Source organism: Marmota flaviventris, chromosome 1 (assembly GCF_047511675.1).
Source record: "Marmota flaviventris isolate mMarFla1 chromosome 1, mMarFla1.hap1, whole genome shotgun sequence".
In the NCBI taxonomy this organism is placed as follows: domain Eukaryota; kingdom Metazoa; phylum Chordata; class Mammalia; order Rodentia; family Sciuridae; genus Marmota; species Marmota flaviventris.
Genome location: NC_092498.1, coordinates 183,812,595 through 183,832,423, shown reverse-complemented (window position 1 = coordinate 183,832,423; position 19,829 = coordinate 183,812,595). Strand labels below are relative to the sequence as shown.

The 19,829-nt window shown below is 35.1% G+C and overlaps 1 protein-coding gene and 1 pseudogene across 2 annotated transcripts in view; one reads left to right on the top strand and one right to left on the bottom strand.

Annotated features, from left to right (window-relative positions):
- LOC114081744 (ubiquitin-conjugating enzyme E2 E2) overlaps positions 1-19,829 on the bottom strand; it is a 309,382-nt gene that overhangs the window by 280,395 nt on the left and 9,158 nt on the right. For both annotated transcript variants that reach the window (XM_027923187.3, XM_027923188.3), the window contains exon 3: positions 8,014-8,064. In XM_027923187.3, coding sequence (XP_027778988.1) covers positions 8,014-8,064 — 51 coding nt within the window. The remainder of the gene's footprint in view (positions 1-8,013; positions 8,065-19,829) is intronic.
- Positions 14,674-18,058, top strand: LOC114081723 (mitochondrial genome maintenance exonuclease 1 pseudogene; annotated as a pseudogene).

The following is a 19,829-nucleotide window of genomic DNA, read 5'->3' as shown; positions in this document are numbered from 1 at the left end:
AAGGTAGCAAGCTCTTTAAGACTATGTTGGTAGTACCCTCAGTGAAAAGTCAGCTTCAAGGAAAATACAAAAATAAAACTATATATACTTTTGGCAGTAATAAAGGAAACCACTTAAAATTCATTAAAAAAAATTTACAGAAATGAAAATATAAACAAGATTGAAACTACTGAAATTCTGAACAGCCAATAGAACATAGGGTAAAACCATGCTTTCTCATTCTTCATCACATAATACACATATCCCAACTCTGCAGGTCTGTCAATTGCAGGTGTAATTCCAAACAATTTTATTAAATTCTCTATCTAGTCACTTACTTAGTACATTTCCATTATTTACAGAGTCTTTTCTCTTCCTGAAGTCTATGTAAGATGACTCAACACTGTAGCAACTGAGTCAAGCGCTTATGTAAGTGAATAAAAAATATTCCTTGATCGCCTGTATTGAGATGGATATGAATAATTCAGCTCCCTATAACACAGGCCCTCAATGTATACTTAAATTTCATCATGTTAATGATTCCGCAGCAAGAAATATGCCAGCATTTTGCTAAAAACATTCACATAACTTTTAGTTATTCATATCATATATTACTAATTATATGCCTTGCACCCCAAAAGACTCTAAGCTGGCTTACAAAAATGTATGTAGTATCACGGTATAAAATGAAGATATGGATTTAAGAGGGAAAGGGGGTAGAAAAATAAAATACAACAACCAGAGGGTTAAGGTTTCTATACAAAATGTCATTAATTACTAAAATTGTGGAGCTAATAAGGCTACAGGCTGCTGGGCAGCCAAACTAAAGGACAATCTGCAGAGGCTGCAAAGACAAATTGGTTTCTGCCTGTAGTAACACCATTCTCCTAGTCTATAAACATCACACTCATTACAATCATTCTTCATATCTTTAATTCTGTCTCACAAAATCATACCATAAAAATGTTTGCCAATTCAAAACATCTCCCATTTCCTCTCCCTTTTCCCCCTCTTCTCTCTCTTATTTCTAACATCACATCATCAGGTCCCACCAGAACATGACACCTGTATTCATGCAATAGCTTTCTTAGCGTACCCTCTAACTCATAATATCTTCCTCTCTTTAATGTCCTTTTCCACTCCATATTAAAAATTATAAAACTAATTTATATGACATTTTTATCAAAACTTAATTCCATTTTCTTTTATTCAATATTTAAATCTCAAAAAATAGCAACTGACAATTTTAATACCTTTCCTAGACAGCCCTTAACAAATCTGCCTCCCATATGGGAAGGAGGCCAAACTGCTGACATCACTGTTCTAAGGGTAACTATACTAAATTCTCCCCCTTCATGTCTCTGCTTCAACTCTTTTCTTTCTCTTACCTAAGCCACCCTTTACTTCCTCCTGCCTTTCCAAATCCTATCCGTTCTTCAAAGCCTACTTCATCTCCTTCCTTAAAAATGTTCTCTCATTTTGGTTTCTCAGCTTTCATGAAATCTACTTGATTTCTCACAACGTGTCCTATTCACATGGTTCTCTAAGCATCTTTATGTCTTATCAATTGTAACCAGATCTTCAGAACTAGGTGCCACATCTGGGTATCTTTTTAAGTCTACACTTGGCTTAGCATAGATCTACCATTAAGCCCCTCAATGAATTCTAAATTGAATTGTAGGAAAATGTGACATAGAATCACGCTGAGTAACCGGGAAAAACTAATCTGGCAGTAAAGTGCAGACTTTCACAAATAGGAAGTTAAAAACTGTCAAATGGGGTTGGCATGTGGCTCAGTGGCAAAGCATTTGCCTGGCATTTGCAAAGCCCTGGTTTGATCCCCAGTCCCAAAAAGACCAGAAAAAAACAAAACAAAAAAACTATCAAATGTAGCCAGACACAGTGGCACGCGACCATTTTCACAGCTACTCCAGAGGCTAAGGAAGGAGGATCACAGGTTTGCAGGGAGCCTGGGCAAGTTAGTCAGATCCTGTTTCAAAACAAACTGTTTTAAAAAGGAGATTGGAAATGTAGCTCAGTAGCAGAGCATTTGCCTAGCATACTTGAGGCACTGGATTTAATCCCTGGTAGTGCAAAAACAGACAATACAAATTTTAAAATAGGCAAAGGAAATGAATAAACATTGCTCCAAAGAAGATATACTAAGCACATGAAAAGATGATCATCATCATTATCCACCAGGGTAAGGCAAATCAAAACCACAATGAAATACCACTTCATGCCTACTTGGATGGCTATCATCAAAAAGAGGGACAATAAGAAGTACTGCCAATGTTGTGGAAAAATCAGAATCCTAATGACAGGAAAATAAAATGGTGTAGTCAGTACGGAATACAGTCTGGCAGTTCCCCCAAAGGCTACATATAGATGGATGTACTATATGACCCAGCACTTCCACTCTTAGGTGTACACCCAAGAAAAATGAAAATAAATTGTCTACCAAAAAATTGTAGAAAAATGGTCATTATAGGGCTGGAGTTGTGGCTCAGTGGTAGAGAGGTTGCCTGGCATGTGTGAGGCACTGGGTTAGATTCTTGGCACCACATATAAATAAAAATAAAGGTCCACTGAGAGAATATTTTTTAAAATGTTCACAACAAGGACTGGGGCTATAGCTCAGCAGCAGAGCGCTTGCCTTGCACGTGTGAGGCACTGGGTTCAATCTTCAGCACTACATAAATATAAACAAATAAAATAAAGACATGCTGTCCATCTACAACTAAAAAAAAAAAAAAATGTTCACAACAGCATTAATCATAATAGCCCATAAGTGAAAATAACCAAAATGTCCATCAATTGATAAGTGGATGCATAAATGTGGCATATCCATAAAAACAGAATATTCTTTAGTCACACAAAGGAATAAAGTACAGATATATGCTGCAATATACTATAATAAAAATATGCTTTATGAGAAACCAATTAACCTCTCCCGCAAAAGATTTTTGTATAATTCTATTTATGCAAAATGTTCAGATAAGATAAATCCATAGAAAAACAAAGTAGACTATTGCCTTGGTCATGGGATGGAAGAGTTGGGGAAAAGGTAACTGCTAAAAGGCATGTTGTTATCTTTTGTGGGTACACAAAATGTCATAAAATCTATTATGGTGATTTTACAACTCAGTGAATATTTTAAAAACCTAAAAGAATAAGAAAATTTTATATTTTATATCTCAATAAAGCTGTTTTTGAAAAAAGTTAAGCAGAGACAGTATACAATGAGCAAATTCTTGAAACAAGAGAAATAAAAATGTGCAAAAGAAAATGAATAAATATGCTAGTATACTTGAATTACCTCTACCTCCTCTTTTTTGGTTTACTTCCTCCTTTTACTTATACAATTACCAAATTAAAACTCAAAATCCAAATGATTCATTTTACCTTTCAAAAAGTAACAAAGATTCTTTGTCATTCCCATGTTCATAAACCTAGTACAAGCTTTAGCAGTAACAACAGATCATAACACATATGAATTTAGCTTCTTTGCAATACAGAGGAACAAGTTACTCTTTAAAAGGTGATAAATATTTAATTTTAATTTGGAAATTTTCTGGTCCACTAGCTATCAGTTCTCCACCAGCACCAAGATAATATAAACACTGGCATTCCCAGATTTAAGGTCTTAGCTTGTGACAAACTATGGATAATTGTCAAAGTCACAACTTGCAGTCATTTATAAAGGACAGTGTGATTCCAGCCATTAGATCTCTGAAAGAATATAACATGAATATGATCTATTTCATCCAACTAAGCTGGTATGCAAAGCAGTGAGGTAGTGAGCAGTTATAATCAAGCTCAGCACCTCTAACTCAATTGTCATGAAAATATTTATGGATCTTCAGAGACCTCAGGATAGAGACCCTCAAATGTCATGGATCATTTATGACATCCAACATAACAGCTGAGGCCAAGCAAAATATATTCTACTCTTTATAGGAAATACTCTAAGCATATACCAAATCTCAATCAAATAATGTGCATTTTTCTATGATGCTAGCGACTCTATTATTTTATGAGCAGAAACATTTTTTCTTAGGTATGTCATAAAATTTTAGCTGGCAACAGTAGTGCACATCTGTAATCCCAGCTACTTGGGAGGCTCAGAGAGAAGAACTGCCAAGTCTAAAGTCAGTCAGACAATGTATTGAGATCCTGTCTCAGAATAAAATTTTCTAAAAGGGCTGAGAAAGTAGCTCAGTGGTTGAGCACTTGCCTAGCATGTCCAAGCCCCTAGGTACAATTATCAGTACCACTCCCCCCCCAAAAATATACACATATATAGTAAAGATTGATTGCTTTTAAACATGTATTCCTTAAATTATAATTAGCATAAAAATGAATTATTGATAAAGATAAATTAAATTCCATTTTAAAAACAAAACCCTATTACATTTTTACTTCATTTAAGAACAACAAAAAAATAGGAAAACTGCAAGATGCAGAAGCATATAATTCCTCTAAGAAGAAATAATTCAACCTATTAAATCACTTGTGGATGTATTTTAAAATAATATTTGGGAGGACTGTAGGTAGCTCAGTGGTAGAGTATTGCTTAGCATGCAAAGGCCCTAGATTCAATTCCCAGCACCAAAAATAAAATGTAAAAAAAAAAACCTAGGTTTATTCAAACACCTAAAAATAAATTCAACCAATACTTTAGTAACTTCCTCTGAAAAAGCTTTACATAAACAACATATTCATATAATATACTTGCACAATTCTTAAATACATGCTAATTCTCTTAATATGATTCCTAGTTCCCTTAATATGATTCCAAGAATTCCTTAACTAGATATCGCCTAAGAAATGCACCTAAATTCAGAAGTCTCATCTCTAACCTGACATAGAGAATTATGCTGTACTCTATTAAGGTTCCAGAAAACTGGATAAATAACACTCTGAATGGAATTTGACATACACCCTTACACACACCAGTCAATAAACAGGTAAAATCCTTCTCTGCTCTCTGCCTAAACAAGTAACCCCACAGACATTCTCTCACAATTATTCTTTAACTGTGATAGCAGACTAAACCTACAGAGCCAAAAGGCAGGGTTTAGACAGTATACTGGGAGAGTGGTTACACAAAGTAGTATCAAGGAAATGATTTCTTCTGAAATCAGATGACACACTAATTAAGTGACTCTGACTCCGTTAGGCAGACAGCTTTAATTTGCTATGTTTTTGTAAATTAATTCATTACAGTCATTAGTAAACACCTTAAAGACAACACAGAACTTTAAATATCAACCACCACTGCACTGTTAACCTTGGCCAAAAATAAACCAAACAAAAATTATGTTCTAACTTATTTTTCTGAAAATAGTAATCACATTTTCACTGAAATATAGATGGGCAGATTTACTGAGCCACAAACAAATATTTGACACCAAACAATCGTAAAACCATAATAATCCACTTAACAAGCACCATCTATATTAGGAAGCCAAGCACACAAGAAATGTACAACCAACCACCACCTACCTATCAGCCACATCAGAAGGACCCTATGCTTACCAAACAGAACACACAAAAAGGTACAGGATCTTTTTCTCCACCTGACCCAGTCCAAGAATCTTTTTAGAAAATCAATAAAAGAAGCCAAAACCACTGCACTGCAGACAGACCCAGCTTCTAAAGCAAAGTTATTTAGCTATCCAATTCTCAGCTCACATGTGGATTTCCTTACAAATTTCCATAAACCAGAAAATTAACCCAAAGTAGGCATCTTTCCTAAACTGTCTGAGGCATTTGTTATATATGACGTCTATATTTAAAAATCAAAAACTATTTTATGTATTTTGCTTTATTTATTAAAAAACTCACATATGAACCAAACAGAATCCTCAACCAAAGCTCAACGAAAATGTAAACCTCGAAATTTCAGATGACACTATGATTAAACTTTTCTCTCTTACATGAAATAGAACAGTGGCTCAATCATTTATTTATTTAAATAACCAATATGTAACTCCTTTCCTTGGTATATTAAGCTTTTATGCATGCTTACAGTATACACCTAATCAAAGTTAAATTATTATCTGTAACAAGTCAAACTAAAACAAACTAAATACTTCCCAAAATTAGAAAATAAAATACCTAAGAACAGTTACAAAACAGTCTACATCACACAATATGTGAATTATATTTATCAAAACTGAGCTTTAAACAACTCATTAAACAAAGTCCCTTTTTGTTTGGCCAATAATCTATTATCAGAATGTAAACAAAGTAATATACAAATAAGCTCACACAATATAACAATTAAGTTGTTTACAACAAAAAGAAAACATTTGATATAATATAGTTCATTTTTTAAAAAACAAGATCCCCATCATTAAAAAATATAATATTTTAAGAAACTGGGATTAAAAAAAACAAACTCAATCCAAACTGGAGTTTGTGAAATGGTCATCAAAGGCTAAAAACAATGATCTGCCGCCTGAAATAACCATGATAGTGTGACAAAAATTTTAAATAGTCTTACTGAACAAATTTGTACTAAAGATTGCACCTCAGGCCACTTTCCAACTGAACTACATCTCCAGTCCTATCTATCTTAATTTTGAGACAGGGTCTGGCTATCACTAAGTTGCTGAGGCTCATTTTGAACCTGTGATTCTCCTGCCTCAGCCTCCCTAATTGCTAGGATTATAGGTGCATACCAATGCACCCAGCTATTTGTTTTGAGTGAAACAGTCTTTGAACATTATTACTAAAAGTTTATACACTGTACATTACTCTCATGTTAAGAACCACATTAGATTTACCACAAACATGATAAGCCTTATTAGAATTTTTGTTGACAATTATTTTGTTGTCAACTAGCTATTGATCAACATAACCATCTGCAAAATTCTCACTTTAATACATTTAGTTGGTATCATTGTTCTCACATGAACAACAACAAAAAAAACCCAGTAAAATCAGAAATTATACCAAAATGAGGCTGGGGTTGTAGTTTAGTGGTAGAGAGATTGCCTAGCATATGTGAGACACTGGGTTCAATTCTCAGCACCACATTAAAATAAGTTAAAATAAAGGTATTGTGTCCATCTAAATATATATATAAGATATCATACCAAATAAATTCTACTTATACTCAATGTTGGGTACATTTTCATTTTATCTACCTTCTCACCTTTAACATATAAGACTAACAATTTAAACTATAAAAACTCCGTTGATCTGGTTCCAACACTGACCTCATATCAAAACAGAAATAAATGCCTTTATATAGTCAAATCACCATCCTTCAACTATTATACTAGACCCGGAAGATAGTATTAGGCAGTTTATATTTCTCCTCTCTTCTATGTACCTGTATAGCATTAATCATTTCCAGAAAAGTACTTTTATTTCCTCTAAGTAAACAATAACCAGAAAATTGGAGATATGTGGTCATAAAGGGAGAGAGTGTTTTATATTTAACATCATTTCCTCAAATCATGCACTCCTACTCTGTCAACACAGGTGACATAAGAAAAAACGTAAACCAGAAAAAACACTGTTTAATGTTCCTGCATTTTTAAATTTTTTTATTTGTTAATGTCATGTTTTAGTTAAACATGGCATTAGAATGCATTTTGACATACATGGAGTATAACTTTCCATTTTCCTGCATTTTTAAAAATCAATTTCCATCAAGACAACTGAATAATTATCAAACAGCACATATTTTATCCGTACTACTATTCTATCATTAAAGAAATCATTTAAGGCCCTAACACCTCTTCCATCAAGATAATTTTATTTGTTATCCTGTAATTTCACTACCTCATTGGATTACACTAGTTTTGGCAACTCCATGTATCAATATAAACATGTTCGTTGAATAATTCTCTTTCTGTACAGAAACAGTCACAACCATTGTTTTCCACAGTCATTAAAGTCCAAGCCACAATGATGTTTTTACTCATTAGTCAGATTACAACAATTACACATCAGACCAACAGTTCAAATATACCTTCTGCAAAAGATACAAGTAAATAAAAATCAGAAAGTACTTACCTACAATTGGGAGGAGGGTCCAACGTAATTTCTGCAAGTTCCTTCTGAATTCTTTAAAATAAAGACAAAGAAAGTTATGTTAAAATGTCTTCACTCTTAATATTAATCTATTTAATTAAAATATTGTGTTTTAATAATATTTTCCTTTTGCATGTTTTTAATTTGAAATACTGTCTAAAACATCAGATACAATAACAAAGCTGTAATTTCTGCAAGTTTTGAGGATATATTTACAAAGGGTGATAAGACTGACCACTATCACTGCTTGCAGCTTTTGGAGGCAACACTTCATCAAACCACTTAACAGCACTAACCAAAATTTCCAGTTTATATTGGAAAAATTTGTTACACTATTTATGGGGTCATTCTAACTTCTGATTTATATTAGAAACCTCTACATTGGATGGAAAGCTGATTGATTAGGTTGAATTCACACATACTGACAGATCCAATCAAATGACAAAGAAAGGAATATCAGAATCTCACTCCAACATTTAAAATTCCTACCAAAACACATAAGCTTCCTGAAGCTTCTAAATTACAGCAGGTTGAGGATTTGAAGTTTGACACCATTCCTTCTGTTAGAACTATCCTGATATTACATGAATAATTATTTTAATGTCATTGCATGAGTTTCATACAAAGAAAAAAATTTAAACCTGTTTCTGTTCTGTGTTTTTCCTTCTTGTTTTTTGGTAGGGGATGGCAGTGCTGGAAACTGAACCCAGGGCCACACACATGCTAACCACTCATAGTACCACTGAACTACAACCCCAACCCCTTCAAGTGTTATTTTCTACTTTGATTTTTTAACTGCATCTAATGTATACAAGGGCTAACAGTGCAATACTATTTTCTAAGACTACACTTAACAATCTCTTAACTATCATTCATGTCTTATTAAACTTAGACTTTTTTAAAATATTTTTGTTAGTTATTGATGGATCTCTATTTATTTATTTGTTTGTATGTGGTGCTAAGAATCGAACCCAGGGCCTCACACATGCTATGCAAGCGTTCTACCCCTGAGCCACAGCCACAGCTCCAAACTTAGACTTTTTTAAATCAAATTTTTAAAAATCTCAAAAGCATTTCTTTCTTTTGCCTCGGTTTTTAAATTTGAGATGTTTAACAACTGCCTATTGTTGGGTAATTATTGTGATAGTACATGAATAATAGTTGACTAAAGTACCTTTAAAAAGTGGATCTGAACAGAAACAATTACACTCAAATCATTCTTTACCTTTTTTTAAGATAACAAACAGAATTACTAGAATAAATGGAACTCCTCCAACAGGATGGTTACCAACTGCCTAAAGAAACTGCCTGATAAAATTATATGATTACTTATACAATTCACCTTTCTAAACCATGTGATTCAAAGTTGGGAAGGCATTATTAATGAGAGCAAGAAAAATAAGCTAAAAGCCAAAAACATTCATTTAAATTCTAGTATACTATTAATTGAGTCCACAGGCAAAAATACTACTAACAACACCATGTGTGGTGGCACACACCTACAATCGCAGCAATTTGGGAGGCTGAGGCAGGAGGATCACAACTTCAGAGGCAGGAGGATCACAAGTTCAAAGTCAGCCTCAGCAACTTAGTGAGACCCTAAGCAACTTAGCAAGACCCTGAATCAAAACTAAAAAATAAAAATGGCTAGGGGCTGAGGCTGTAGCCCAGGGGTAAAGTGCTTGCCTCGTATGTGTGAGGTACTGAGTGCAATCCTCAGCACCACATAAAAAAATAAATAAAGATAGTGTGTTCATCTACAACTAAATAAGTATTTTTTTAAAAAATAAATAATAAAAATGGCTAAAGATGTGCCTCAGTGGTTATAAAATAAAAAGATTAAGCTCCATGATCTCTTTTTTAATATAGATTCTGTGATGTGCTTACATGCATACAAGTACATATAGCCCATAATTAAAATACGGAAGTCTCAAAGATCTAAGACAACAGAACACCATTTATGGATTTCACAAAAGTATAAAACAGGCATTTCAAAACTAAATGGATACATCCAGGTTACATATGCCAAAGTAAGCACACACACATATTTACCTCTTCTGAGCTAAGGAACCCTCCTTGGGGTGGGAGATACAGCAAATGCAGAAAGGAATAAACAAAAAGAAGGGAAGTGGCAGTGGATGTAAATCAAACAGGATGTAATGGGCAAAAGGGAGCAAAAGAAATGTATAAAGACATAATAAAGATGCAAGGAAAGGGTTTGGGATATAGCTCAGTTGGTAAAGTGCTTGCCTCACATGCATAAGGCCCTGGGTTCAATACCCAGCACCACACAAAAATAAATAAATAAATAAATAGGATTCAAGAAGGGAGTGGGAAGAGAATCAAATTCTAAAAGGAAAAAAAAAAGTTGTATAAGAAAATCACAGATCAAACATGAAGAAAACTAAAATGTAACATAACTTTAATCAATAAATGATAAAGGGAAAAAGAATCTATTTTTGCCTAAATGCTATGACCTAGGGTAATCCAAGAATCACGGCATTGGATTGTAGGAAATCTAATCCTAACATGTTGTCTGGTCTAGCAATGGATATTTAGTTATACAATTTACTAGTCTTACTTATAGGCAAAACACAGAAGAAGAGCTATCACTGCACAATACAATGTAATGTTACTAACCTTCAACCCAAAAGAAACCATAAAAGGCAGCTAATTAAAAACCAGCTAAAAGAGGGTAAAGGAGCCGGACAATGTAGTGCATACCTATAATCCCAGCAACTCAGGAGGCTGAGGCAGAAGAATACCAAATTCAAAGTGAGCCTTAGCAACTGAACAAGACCCTGTCTCAAAAATTAGAAGGATTGGGGATGTAGTTCAGTGGTATAGCACCCCTGGGTTCAATCTCTAGTATCCTGCCCACCAAAAAAAAACAAAAAACAAAAAACTTTTGTTCTTTTATCTGTTACCAGTGAACAGATATAAGAACAAAAGAATTCCTATTCCTATTTTACAAAGTAGATAATCAAAAAATATTGCTGAAGTTTGAAGGAACAGGGAACAGAAATTTATATTCTTTAATTTTTTAGGGTATAAAGGCAACCAATAATCAATCAATCTCTTTCTTTTAGTTGACTATCATTAAATGGGAGGAGGGAAAAAGAAGAACAAGCAAAACTAAATCTTAATATTTCCGATCAGAGAGTCAAAAAATATTATTTAATAATCCTACAAAATAAGAAATAAGTATATTATTTAGAGTTATGCAGAAAACCAACAAAGACTGTTGGGAACCTGTTGCTTTCCATTAAAAAATATCTGTACTGCTTGATTTGTTAGGAGAAACAAGAGTAATCTTTATAAATTGTTTTTATATTGAGAGAATGAAAACAAGAGGCATTCAAATCAGTGTGCTTAGCTAGGCGTGGTGGTACACATCTATAATCCCAGCTATTCCAAAGGCAGGAGGGTCCAAAGTTGTAGGCCAGTCTAGGCAATTTAGTAAAACCCTGTATCAAAATTAAAACAAAAAAAGGCTGAAAATGAAGCTCAGTGATAGAATATATGCCTATCATGCACAAGGCCCTGGGTTCAATCCCTAGTAATGCAAAAAAAAAAAAAAAAAAAAAGAAAGAAAGAAAAGAAAAGAAAAAAAGACCTGCTTAAATTATCAAAGAAAACCATTTTTAACAACAAAGAACTTTAGGGTTTTCAAATTACTCAACTTGATTTCTGTTTATACTTCCCCTTTTGGTTTACAAAAATGATAAATCATAATTTTCTGTCACAGAATTCTATAACAGAACTTGAACTCTTCCAGATGACTATAATTCCAAATCTATATTACTCAATACAAAAAGCAATTTACTGATAAATTCGACAACTATGAGCAATGAGCCACTATATTATAATATATTTCAAGCCACTGTTACCTAAGAATGGTTATATTTCTCTTGATAGAAAAGATTATACTAAAAATTGCTATTTAAACTATTGTAAGATGTCCTGCTGTTTTCAATGATAGCAATTGAATTCAATCTCAAAAGTTGTAATCATTATGGTATGTATTAAGTTTCTCAGTTCTTGACATTGTGGGACAAGGAAGGTAGCTATTTCAGATTCTGTCTCTTAGGGTAAGGAGAAATGAAAGTGTCAAAAATCATACAGTATACCTCTGGTGGGGGCAGGCTCTGGGGAATTAAACCCAGGGGTGCTTTACCACAAGTCACATCCCCACTCCTTTTTATTTATTTTTTTTATTTTGAGACAGGAACTCACTAAGTTGCCCAGACCAGTCTCAAACTTGTGATCCTCCTGTTTCAGGCTTCCTAGTTCCTGGGATTTTAGGAGTGAACCACCATACCTGACTTAGTATACCTTTTACATGATGATCTGAGATCATTAAAAGTAAATAAAATAAATTTCACAAAATTATCTAATTACCACTGTTTTATCAGTGCTCATTTTAAAAAAATAAGGAAACTAAGATTATATATTTTAAAAAGGTAAACTGAAAGACTGAGGCAATTATCTTTTAAGTCAAACAAAAAGACTCCTCTCTTAGCAGAACTTTTTTTTTTTTTTTTTGGTATCGGGAATTGAACTCAGTGGCACTCAACCTATGAATCACATACCCAGCTCTGTTTTGTATTTTATTTACAGACAGGGTCTCACTGAGTTGCATAGCACCTCGCTGTAGCTGAGGCTGGCTTTGAAATCACGATCCTCCTGCTTCAACCTCCTGAGCCACTGGGATTACAGGCATGCACCACCATGCCCAGCTTAGCAGAACTTTTAAGACAAAATTAGACATACATCAAGTGTACAACTGTCAATATTTCCAATTTCCACTAGGCAATTATGGTATGACTATAAGTTACTATTTTACAGAAGTTAATATCTACATATAGTTACTGAACCAAGTTAGGAGTAAAGTACAAAATTCCAGCTTATATGACTGCACCTAATACTTTTAACTGTTATAAGAACAAATGATAAGAGTATAATAAGAATACTGTGTGGGATTACCATTTGCTAAAAGAAAGGGGATATTCATAACATAATTCATTCAGATTTAACTGAACATGGTGCCAAAATTATACAGAATGGAGAAGATACGAAACACTCATTTTAAAATCAAGATATTGAATTAATAGTTCTGAAACATGAAGTAGTGCATATGTACAATACACACAAAAACCCTGGATTAAAGAAAATTCAGCAATTCATTCAGGGTGAAGTGAAACATGAGTATATGGAAATAGAAATTACAAAAGTGATTTTTCGGGGGGGGGGGGGGGGGGGGGTTATAAGGGAATGAACCCAGGAGTGCTCTACCACAAAGCTATATGTCCAGCCCTGTTTACTTTTTATTTTGAAACAGATTTCACTAAATTGCTGAGGCTGGCCTTGAACTTGTGAGTCTCCTGCCTCAGCCTCCACAGTTGCAAGGATTACAGGCATGTGTTACTAAACCTGGCTACAAAAGTGGTATTTTAGCAGGTGTTGATTTGTTTTATTTTAAACCCTTTATAGTGTCTCTCTCTGCTTCCTGGTGGCCATATCCTGAGCCATTTTCCTCCACCACAGTCTTCCATCATATGTTCTGCCTCATCTCAGGACCAGAGCAATGGAGCTGGTCATTTATGGATTGAGACCTCTGAAACTGTGAGACCCAAATAAACTTTCCCTCCTCTAAAATTGTTCTTGTCAGATTTTTTGTTAGCAAAAAAGCTGACTAAAACAAAAATTGGTACCAAAGAAGTAGGGTCATTGCTGTGAATACCCTGACCATTTAGTTGAGAAGCTTTTTAGGCTTTCTAAAATCTATGGGAAGAATTTTGAAAGTTTAGAGATTTAGAACTTTGTGGGTGTTCTGGTTAAAGTTGAAAAGACCAGAAAGTCATCAAGACCAGGGACAGTAAAGACTGAGCTAATGAGGTCTTAGGGGAAAAGGAGGATTTTATTCGAAATTGGACTAGACCCCATCCATTCTTGTTATGTTTTGGCTAAAAAGTTGTCTACATTTTACCCATGTCCTAAGACTTTCTATGAGGCTGAATATAAAGGTAATGGACTTCTTAATATAGGCAGCATAGCATTCAGACAGCGGCATGAATATAAATGGTAGGTTTCGGTCAAGTTTATTACAATAATCAAGAGCAGAAATCAAAGCAGAAAGATTTGAAAAATTTAAAAATTTGGCCAGAACTGAGTACAACTGGGGCTAAGGAAGGTGTATTTGTTAAAGACATTTATAGCCACTAAAGAAATGCTAAAACCTTTACCCATAGACAATAGAAAAGAAGACTCAAGGGCATCTCCACAAGTAGTAAGACCACATTTATCTCAGACTCAATGATGGAAAAGTAAAAACTGTCTTGAGAAGAGATCAGTGTGGCACACTCCTTGCACAGGAGGGCCAAGGAAGTTGTTGCATTGTACTCAACCATCTAGGCACACAGAGGCTGTGGCAGCTGTGGTATCGGGAGGCTTGGCAACTGCTAAAAATGGTGACAGACGATGGTGGCAGACACTGGCATCAACCACATGGTGCTGGTTCCGCAGGAGTGCAGGATGCTGAAGTTAGGGGGTCATGGAGGCTTCCATTGAGATTTCAAAGGAAGGCCTGGAAGGCCAGGCAAAGTGCAGCAGAGTCAGAGTCCTTTGGCCCTGGAGAGGGCAATGTGTGGAGATGTGAACAAGAAAGCCAAAGCAGCACTGGAGATTCCCAAGATTAAGAAATGCCAGTACTGTGGAATGTCTTCTCAGGAAAGCTGTAGAAAATGAGCACAAACAAGCCAAGAGAGGCCCTATGGGCTACAACCAACAAAGTCATAGGGGTGGAGCCACACAAGCCCTTTGGAAAGAATAGCGAGATACCATGTGTCCCAGATGTAGGACATGGAGCTATAGAACTTGTTTGCCCAGCCTGATTTCAGTCTTGCTTTTGTCCCACCCCTTCTATTTCTCCTGTAGGGACTCCAAAGTTTACTCTGTGCCTTTATATGTTGGATATATGCAATTTGCTTTTGATTTTTCCAGGGGCTCACATTGTCTTGAATCTCAGAGAAGACCTTGGACTTGGGCTTTTGGGAAATCCTATAACTGTTAAGACTATGGGGACTCTTGGAAGTGGGCTAAATGTATTTTGCATTTTGAGATGGGCATGGGTTTGGGGAGCCAGGAGCAGAATGTTATGGTTTAGATGAGTTGTCCCCTAAAAGCTCATGTGTGAGATAATGCAAGAAAGTTAGGATGTGAAATGATTATTATCAGTCTTATTAACCTAATCAATACATTAATCCTCTCACAGGGATTAACTCGGTGGTTACTATAATTAGTAGGGTTTGGCTGGAGGAGGTGGGTCACTGGGAACAGGCCATTAGGATTTACTATATTTTGTTCATGGTGAGGGGAGCTCTCTCTTTCTGCTTCCTGGTGGCCATGTCCTGAGACACTTTCCTCCAACACACTCTTCCACCATAAAGTTCTGCCTCACCCTGGGCCCAGAGCAATGAAGTAGGCCATCTATGGAATGAGACTTCTGAAACCATGAGGATCACATAAGCTTTTCCTCTTCTAAAAAAAAAAAGTAAAAAAGAAAAATCCTTCACAGGCCAGGTGCAGTGGCACACATGTGCATTTAATCCCAGCAACTCAGGAGGCTGAGACAGGAGGATCACAAGTTCAAAGCCAACCTCTGAAACTCAGCAAAGCACTAAGCCACTTGGTGAGACCATGTCTCAAAATAAAAAGGGCGGGGGAAGTGGCTCAGTGGGAAAGCGTCTATGGGTTCTAACTTCAGTAACAAAAAAGAAAACACCCTTCGCAACAAAATCATGCTTTATGCATATATGAATATATCACAGGAAATTTCACTTTTTGTGTCTATGGCAAAAGTACCAATCAAAAAATAAATTAATTAAAAAGTAGAATGGAGGAAGGAGGTGAGGGACAGTGGGCAGAAGAGGGATTGAAATCAAATTCCAACCATGCATTTTTGTCAAAATAAACCCAACTACTATGTATAATTATAATGCTCTAATATAAAAAGCAAAACTTGCCAGGTATGGTGGCACACCCCTGTAATCCTCAGTGGCTCGAGATGCTAAGACAGGAGGATGGTGAGTTCAAAGACAGCCTCAGCAATGGTGAGGTGCTAAGAAACCTGTCTTTAAATAAAATACAAAATAGGGCTGGGGATGTGGCTTAATGGTCGAGTGCCCCTGAGTTCAATCCCTGTTCCCTACCCCTCCCCCCCAAAAAAAACACAAAACTTCACAACACCTAAATGACTTTCTGTATTTTATTATAGATTATATTCATCAGTCACCTAAGAATTCATATTTTAACTAAATCAACTTCCTTCTAAAATCAGTTTATTGCGTCATACATACAACTAATTAAAATACTGTAATATCAAAGAAGTCTCTAGAAAACACTATCATTGCATATAATGCTGGAGTTTAATTCTAAATGGTGAAATACACTATGTACCTGTCATTCTAAAAGACATTCCATCAATTAAATAATTGTGTATATCAACTATAAGATGTACCCTGATTTTAAACTCATAAAAAGTTTCAGTATACATTTAGAGGGCTGGGGATGTGGCTCAAGCCGTAGCGCACTCGCCTGGCATGCATGCGGCCCAGGTTCGATCCTCAGTACCACATACAAACAAAGATGTTGTGCCTGCCAAAAACTAAAAAATAAATATTAAAAAAATAATAAATAAATAAATATATATATATATATATATATATATATATATATATACATACACACACATACACACACACACACACATTTAGAATGAAGAAAATATAATAATTATACAAAAGGTAATCTAAGAACAGTCCTACCTCATGCTCATGTGGAATAAAACTTGATGAGCTTATACACTGAAAGTTCACACTGGAACACATTGGAATCAACCTTTCAACCTAACAAAACTTTAGAGTTCAAAAATCAAATGCTATTTCTAGAACATTACCATATGGAGAGCCCAATAACATCATGTCTACTCTGAACAAAGTTAATTTGAGATAAATCTGATTTAAAATTTACATTTACAGATATGACAACACATGAAAAAGCAGCAATTCAATAATGATCTCAAAATAAATGTTTAATTGGACTGACTAGTCAATGTGATCAAATCATCTAAATTTGTCACTGCAGACATCGTCCAACTACATACTTGCAAATATAACAAGAGTAATATTTGTTTAAAATTTATTTAAAATTTATCTAAAAAGTAGGATTCCCGAGAAGGTGTTGGCGCCCTGGGAGTTAACAAAGCATGGTGGAGTCCAAGACATCTTTTTACAAGGGAAACAGTTCCATGAAGCCTTGGAAAGCATACTTTCACCCCAGGGGAACATAAAAGAGAGAGATGAAGAACTCCTCAAATGTGGCTACACTGAAAGCATCCAACATATTCTGAAAGATGTCAGTGGAGTGCGGGCTCTTGAAAGCGCTGTTCAGCATGAGACCTTAAAGTATGTAGGTCTACTGGACTGTGTGGCTGAGTATCAGGGCAAGTTGTGTGTGATTGATTAGAAGACATCAGAGAACCAAAGCCTTTTATCCAAAATACATATGACAACCCTCTACAAGTTGTGGCATATGTGGGTGCCATAAACCATGATGCCAACTACAGTTTTCAGGTTCAGTGTGGCCTGATTGTGGTAGCTTACAAAGATGGATCCCCTGCCCACCCACATTTCATGGATGCAGAGCTCTGTTCCCAGTATTGGACCAAGTGGCTTCTTCGGCTAGAAGAATATGCAGAAAAGAAAAAGAACCACCATATTCAAAAAACAGATTAGAGTTGGTTACAGTGGTGTAGATCTGTAATCCCGTCTGTTTGGGAGGCAGAGGCAGGAGAATCACAAATTCAAGGATAGCTTGGGTAACAGTAAAATCTTGTTTCCAAATAAAAAATAAGGGCTGGGGGTGTAACTCGGTGGTAGAGCACCACTGGGTTCAATCCCCAGTACTGGAAAAGAAAGAAAACAGGATAGTATACCTTTTAGGAATATTAAGTACTTTCTCATTGTTTAGACAGATTGATTGCTATTCACTCTTCTAAAAGAGGAGATATGTCTAAATCTTAAGACCTATATGAACACAAGAAGAAATATTAATTGAAAATGTGTTGTTGGCCTGAACACAAGAAGAAATATTAATTTGTTGAAAATGTGTTGTTGGGCTGGGGCTCTATCTTAGTTGGTAGGGTGATTGCCTAGCACATGTGATGCACTGAGTTCAATCCTCAGCACCACATAAAAATAAAATAAAGGTATTGTGTCCATCTACTATAAAAAAATATTTTAAAAAGAAAGAAAACATGTTGTTACTAAAATGCCAGAAAAATTTAAGATTTAAAGAGCTAGATAATGGCATGTGAACTATGCTGCCTCTTATTATTTACCTGAAAAGAGGGCAATTAGGATTGGTAACCACATTTGTAGAACTTCTGTGTTTCTGGTACAATGCCCAGTCTTTGAATTGAGATTGGAAGGCATTGAGGCTTGATGTGCTAAGCATTTCCCCAAGGTTCACAGGGAGAGAGGGGCATATCCCCAGGGGTGTAAAGGTTGAGAGAGACCTTTATACTTGTTCTGTACAATTCTGTATTTGTGTATGTTCTCCCCCCATCCCCATACTGCATATATTCCTGTAACCTGTAATTTCCCCAGCATGTATGTAGAATGAGGATATATATTAGCCAGTCACCACTGCCAATGCAATTTCCTAAAACTTGCTTTTACATATTGTGGTTCTCTATATATTTCATTTAAGGGGAAAAACTTATATTGAACACTAACTACATACACATGTGATTATTTAACCTGGAGTAAGCATTGCTATCTGTAAAGATGGAGCACACTTACCATTTCATTGACAGTATGGCATACCACATAACCCCTAGAAGTAGCCAGACATGTGGAAATTGTCACTATAGGTGTTTAGTAACTGCTTCTAGTGTCAGTCAGCTGATGCTGTACATAAACTTTTTATTTAGAACTTTGTAGCTATGGGAACACTAACAAAATCCATTAAGTTTTTTCTATGTTTGATAAGTAGTAAGTTGTTCTTGGGTTTGAGAAAGTTAAATAAATGCCTGTTATTGCCCTGGGGGGAAAAAATAAAAAATAAAATAAAATAAAATTTATCTATCTTTGGTATTGGGGATGGAACCCAGGGGCACTGTACCACTGAGCTACATACAGAGAACAGGCTGTGTAAGAGCACACCAACCTCTTAAGAAAAAAATTCTTGCCAAAGAAGGGCAAAAATGAATCAAAGACGTAACTATAATCTTTCCTTCTAACTCTAAATAAGACAAATTAATTTACACCATTGTTTAAATGTTCACAATGTGTATAGTACTATTCTGTAATATCTCAAAAAATAAAATTTTTTTAAGAAAACATGTTTCTACAACAAATCATTAATTCTACAATTACAACAAATTTATTATAGCAATTATTGGTTCTATAATTATAGCATATTTCATTCAGTACTTGAGCCCCGGTGTATAAATCACTTTTTCTGAGTTATAATAAAATATATTTAATTACAGCATCTGAGTACTTCTAATTTAACAATAGAATTGTTTCTGAGGTTATATCTCAATTTGCCAAGGTTAGTACAAAATGGACTTGAAAAAGGTCACTGTAGAATTTAACTAGCATTAAAAGTCTATAATTGATTATTATGTGCCAAATGAATACTTTAACACATTTAGTTCTCACAACAGTTCTATGAAGAGAGCACCATTATTATCTTCATTTTACTAAAGAGGAGAATAAGGCTTAGAGACATTA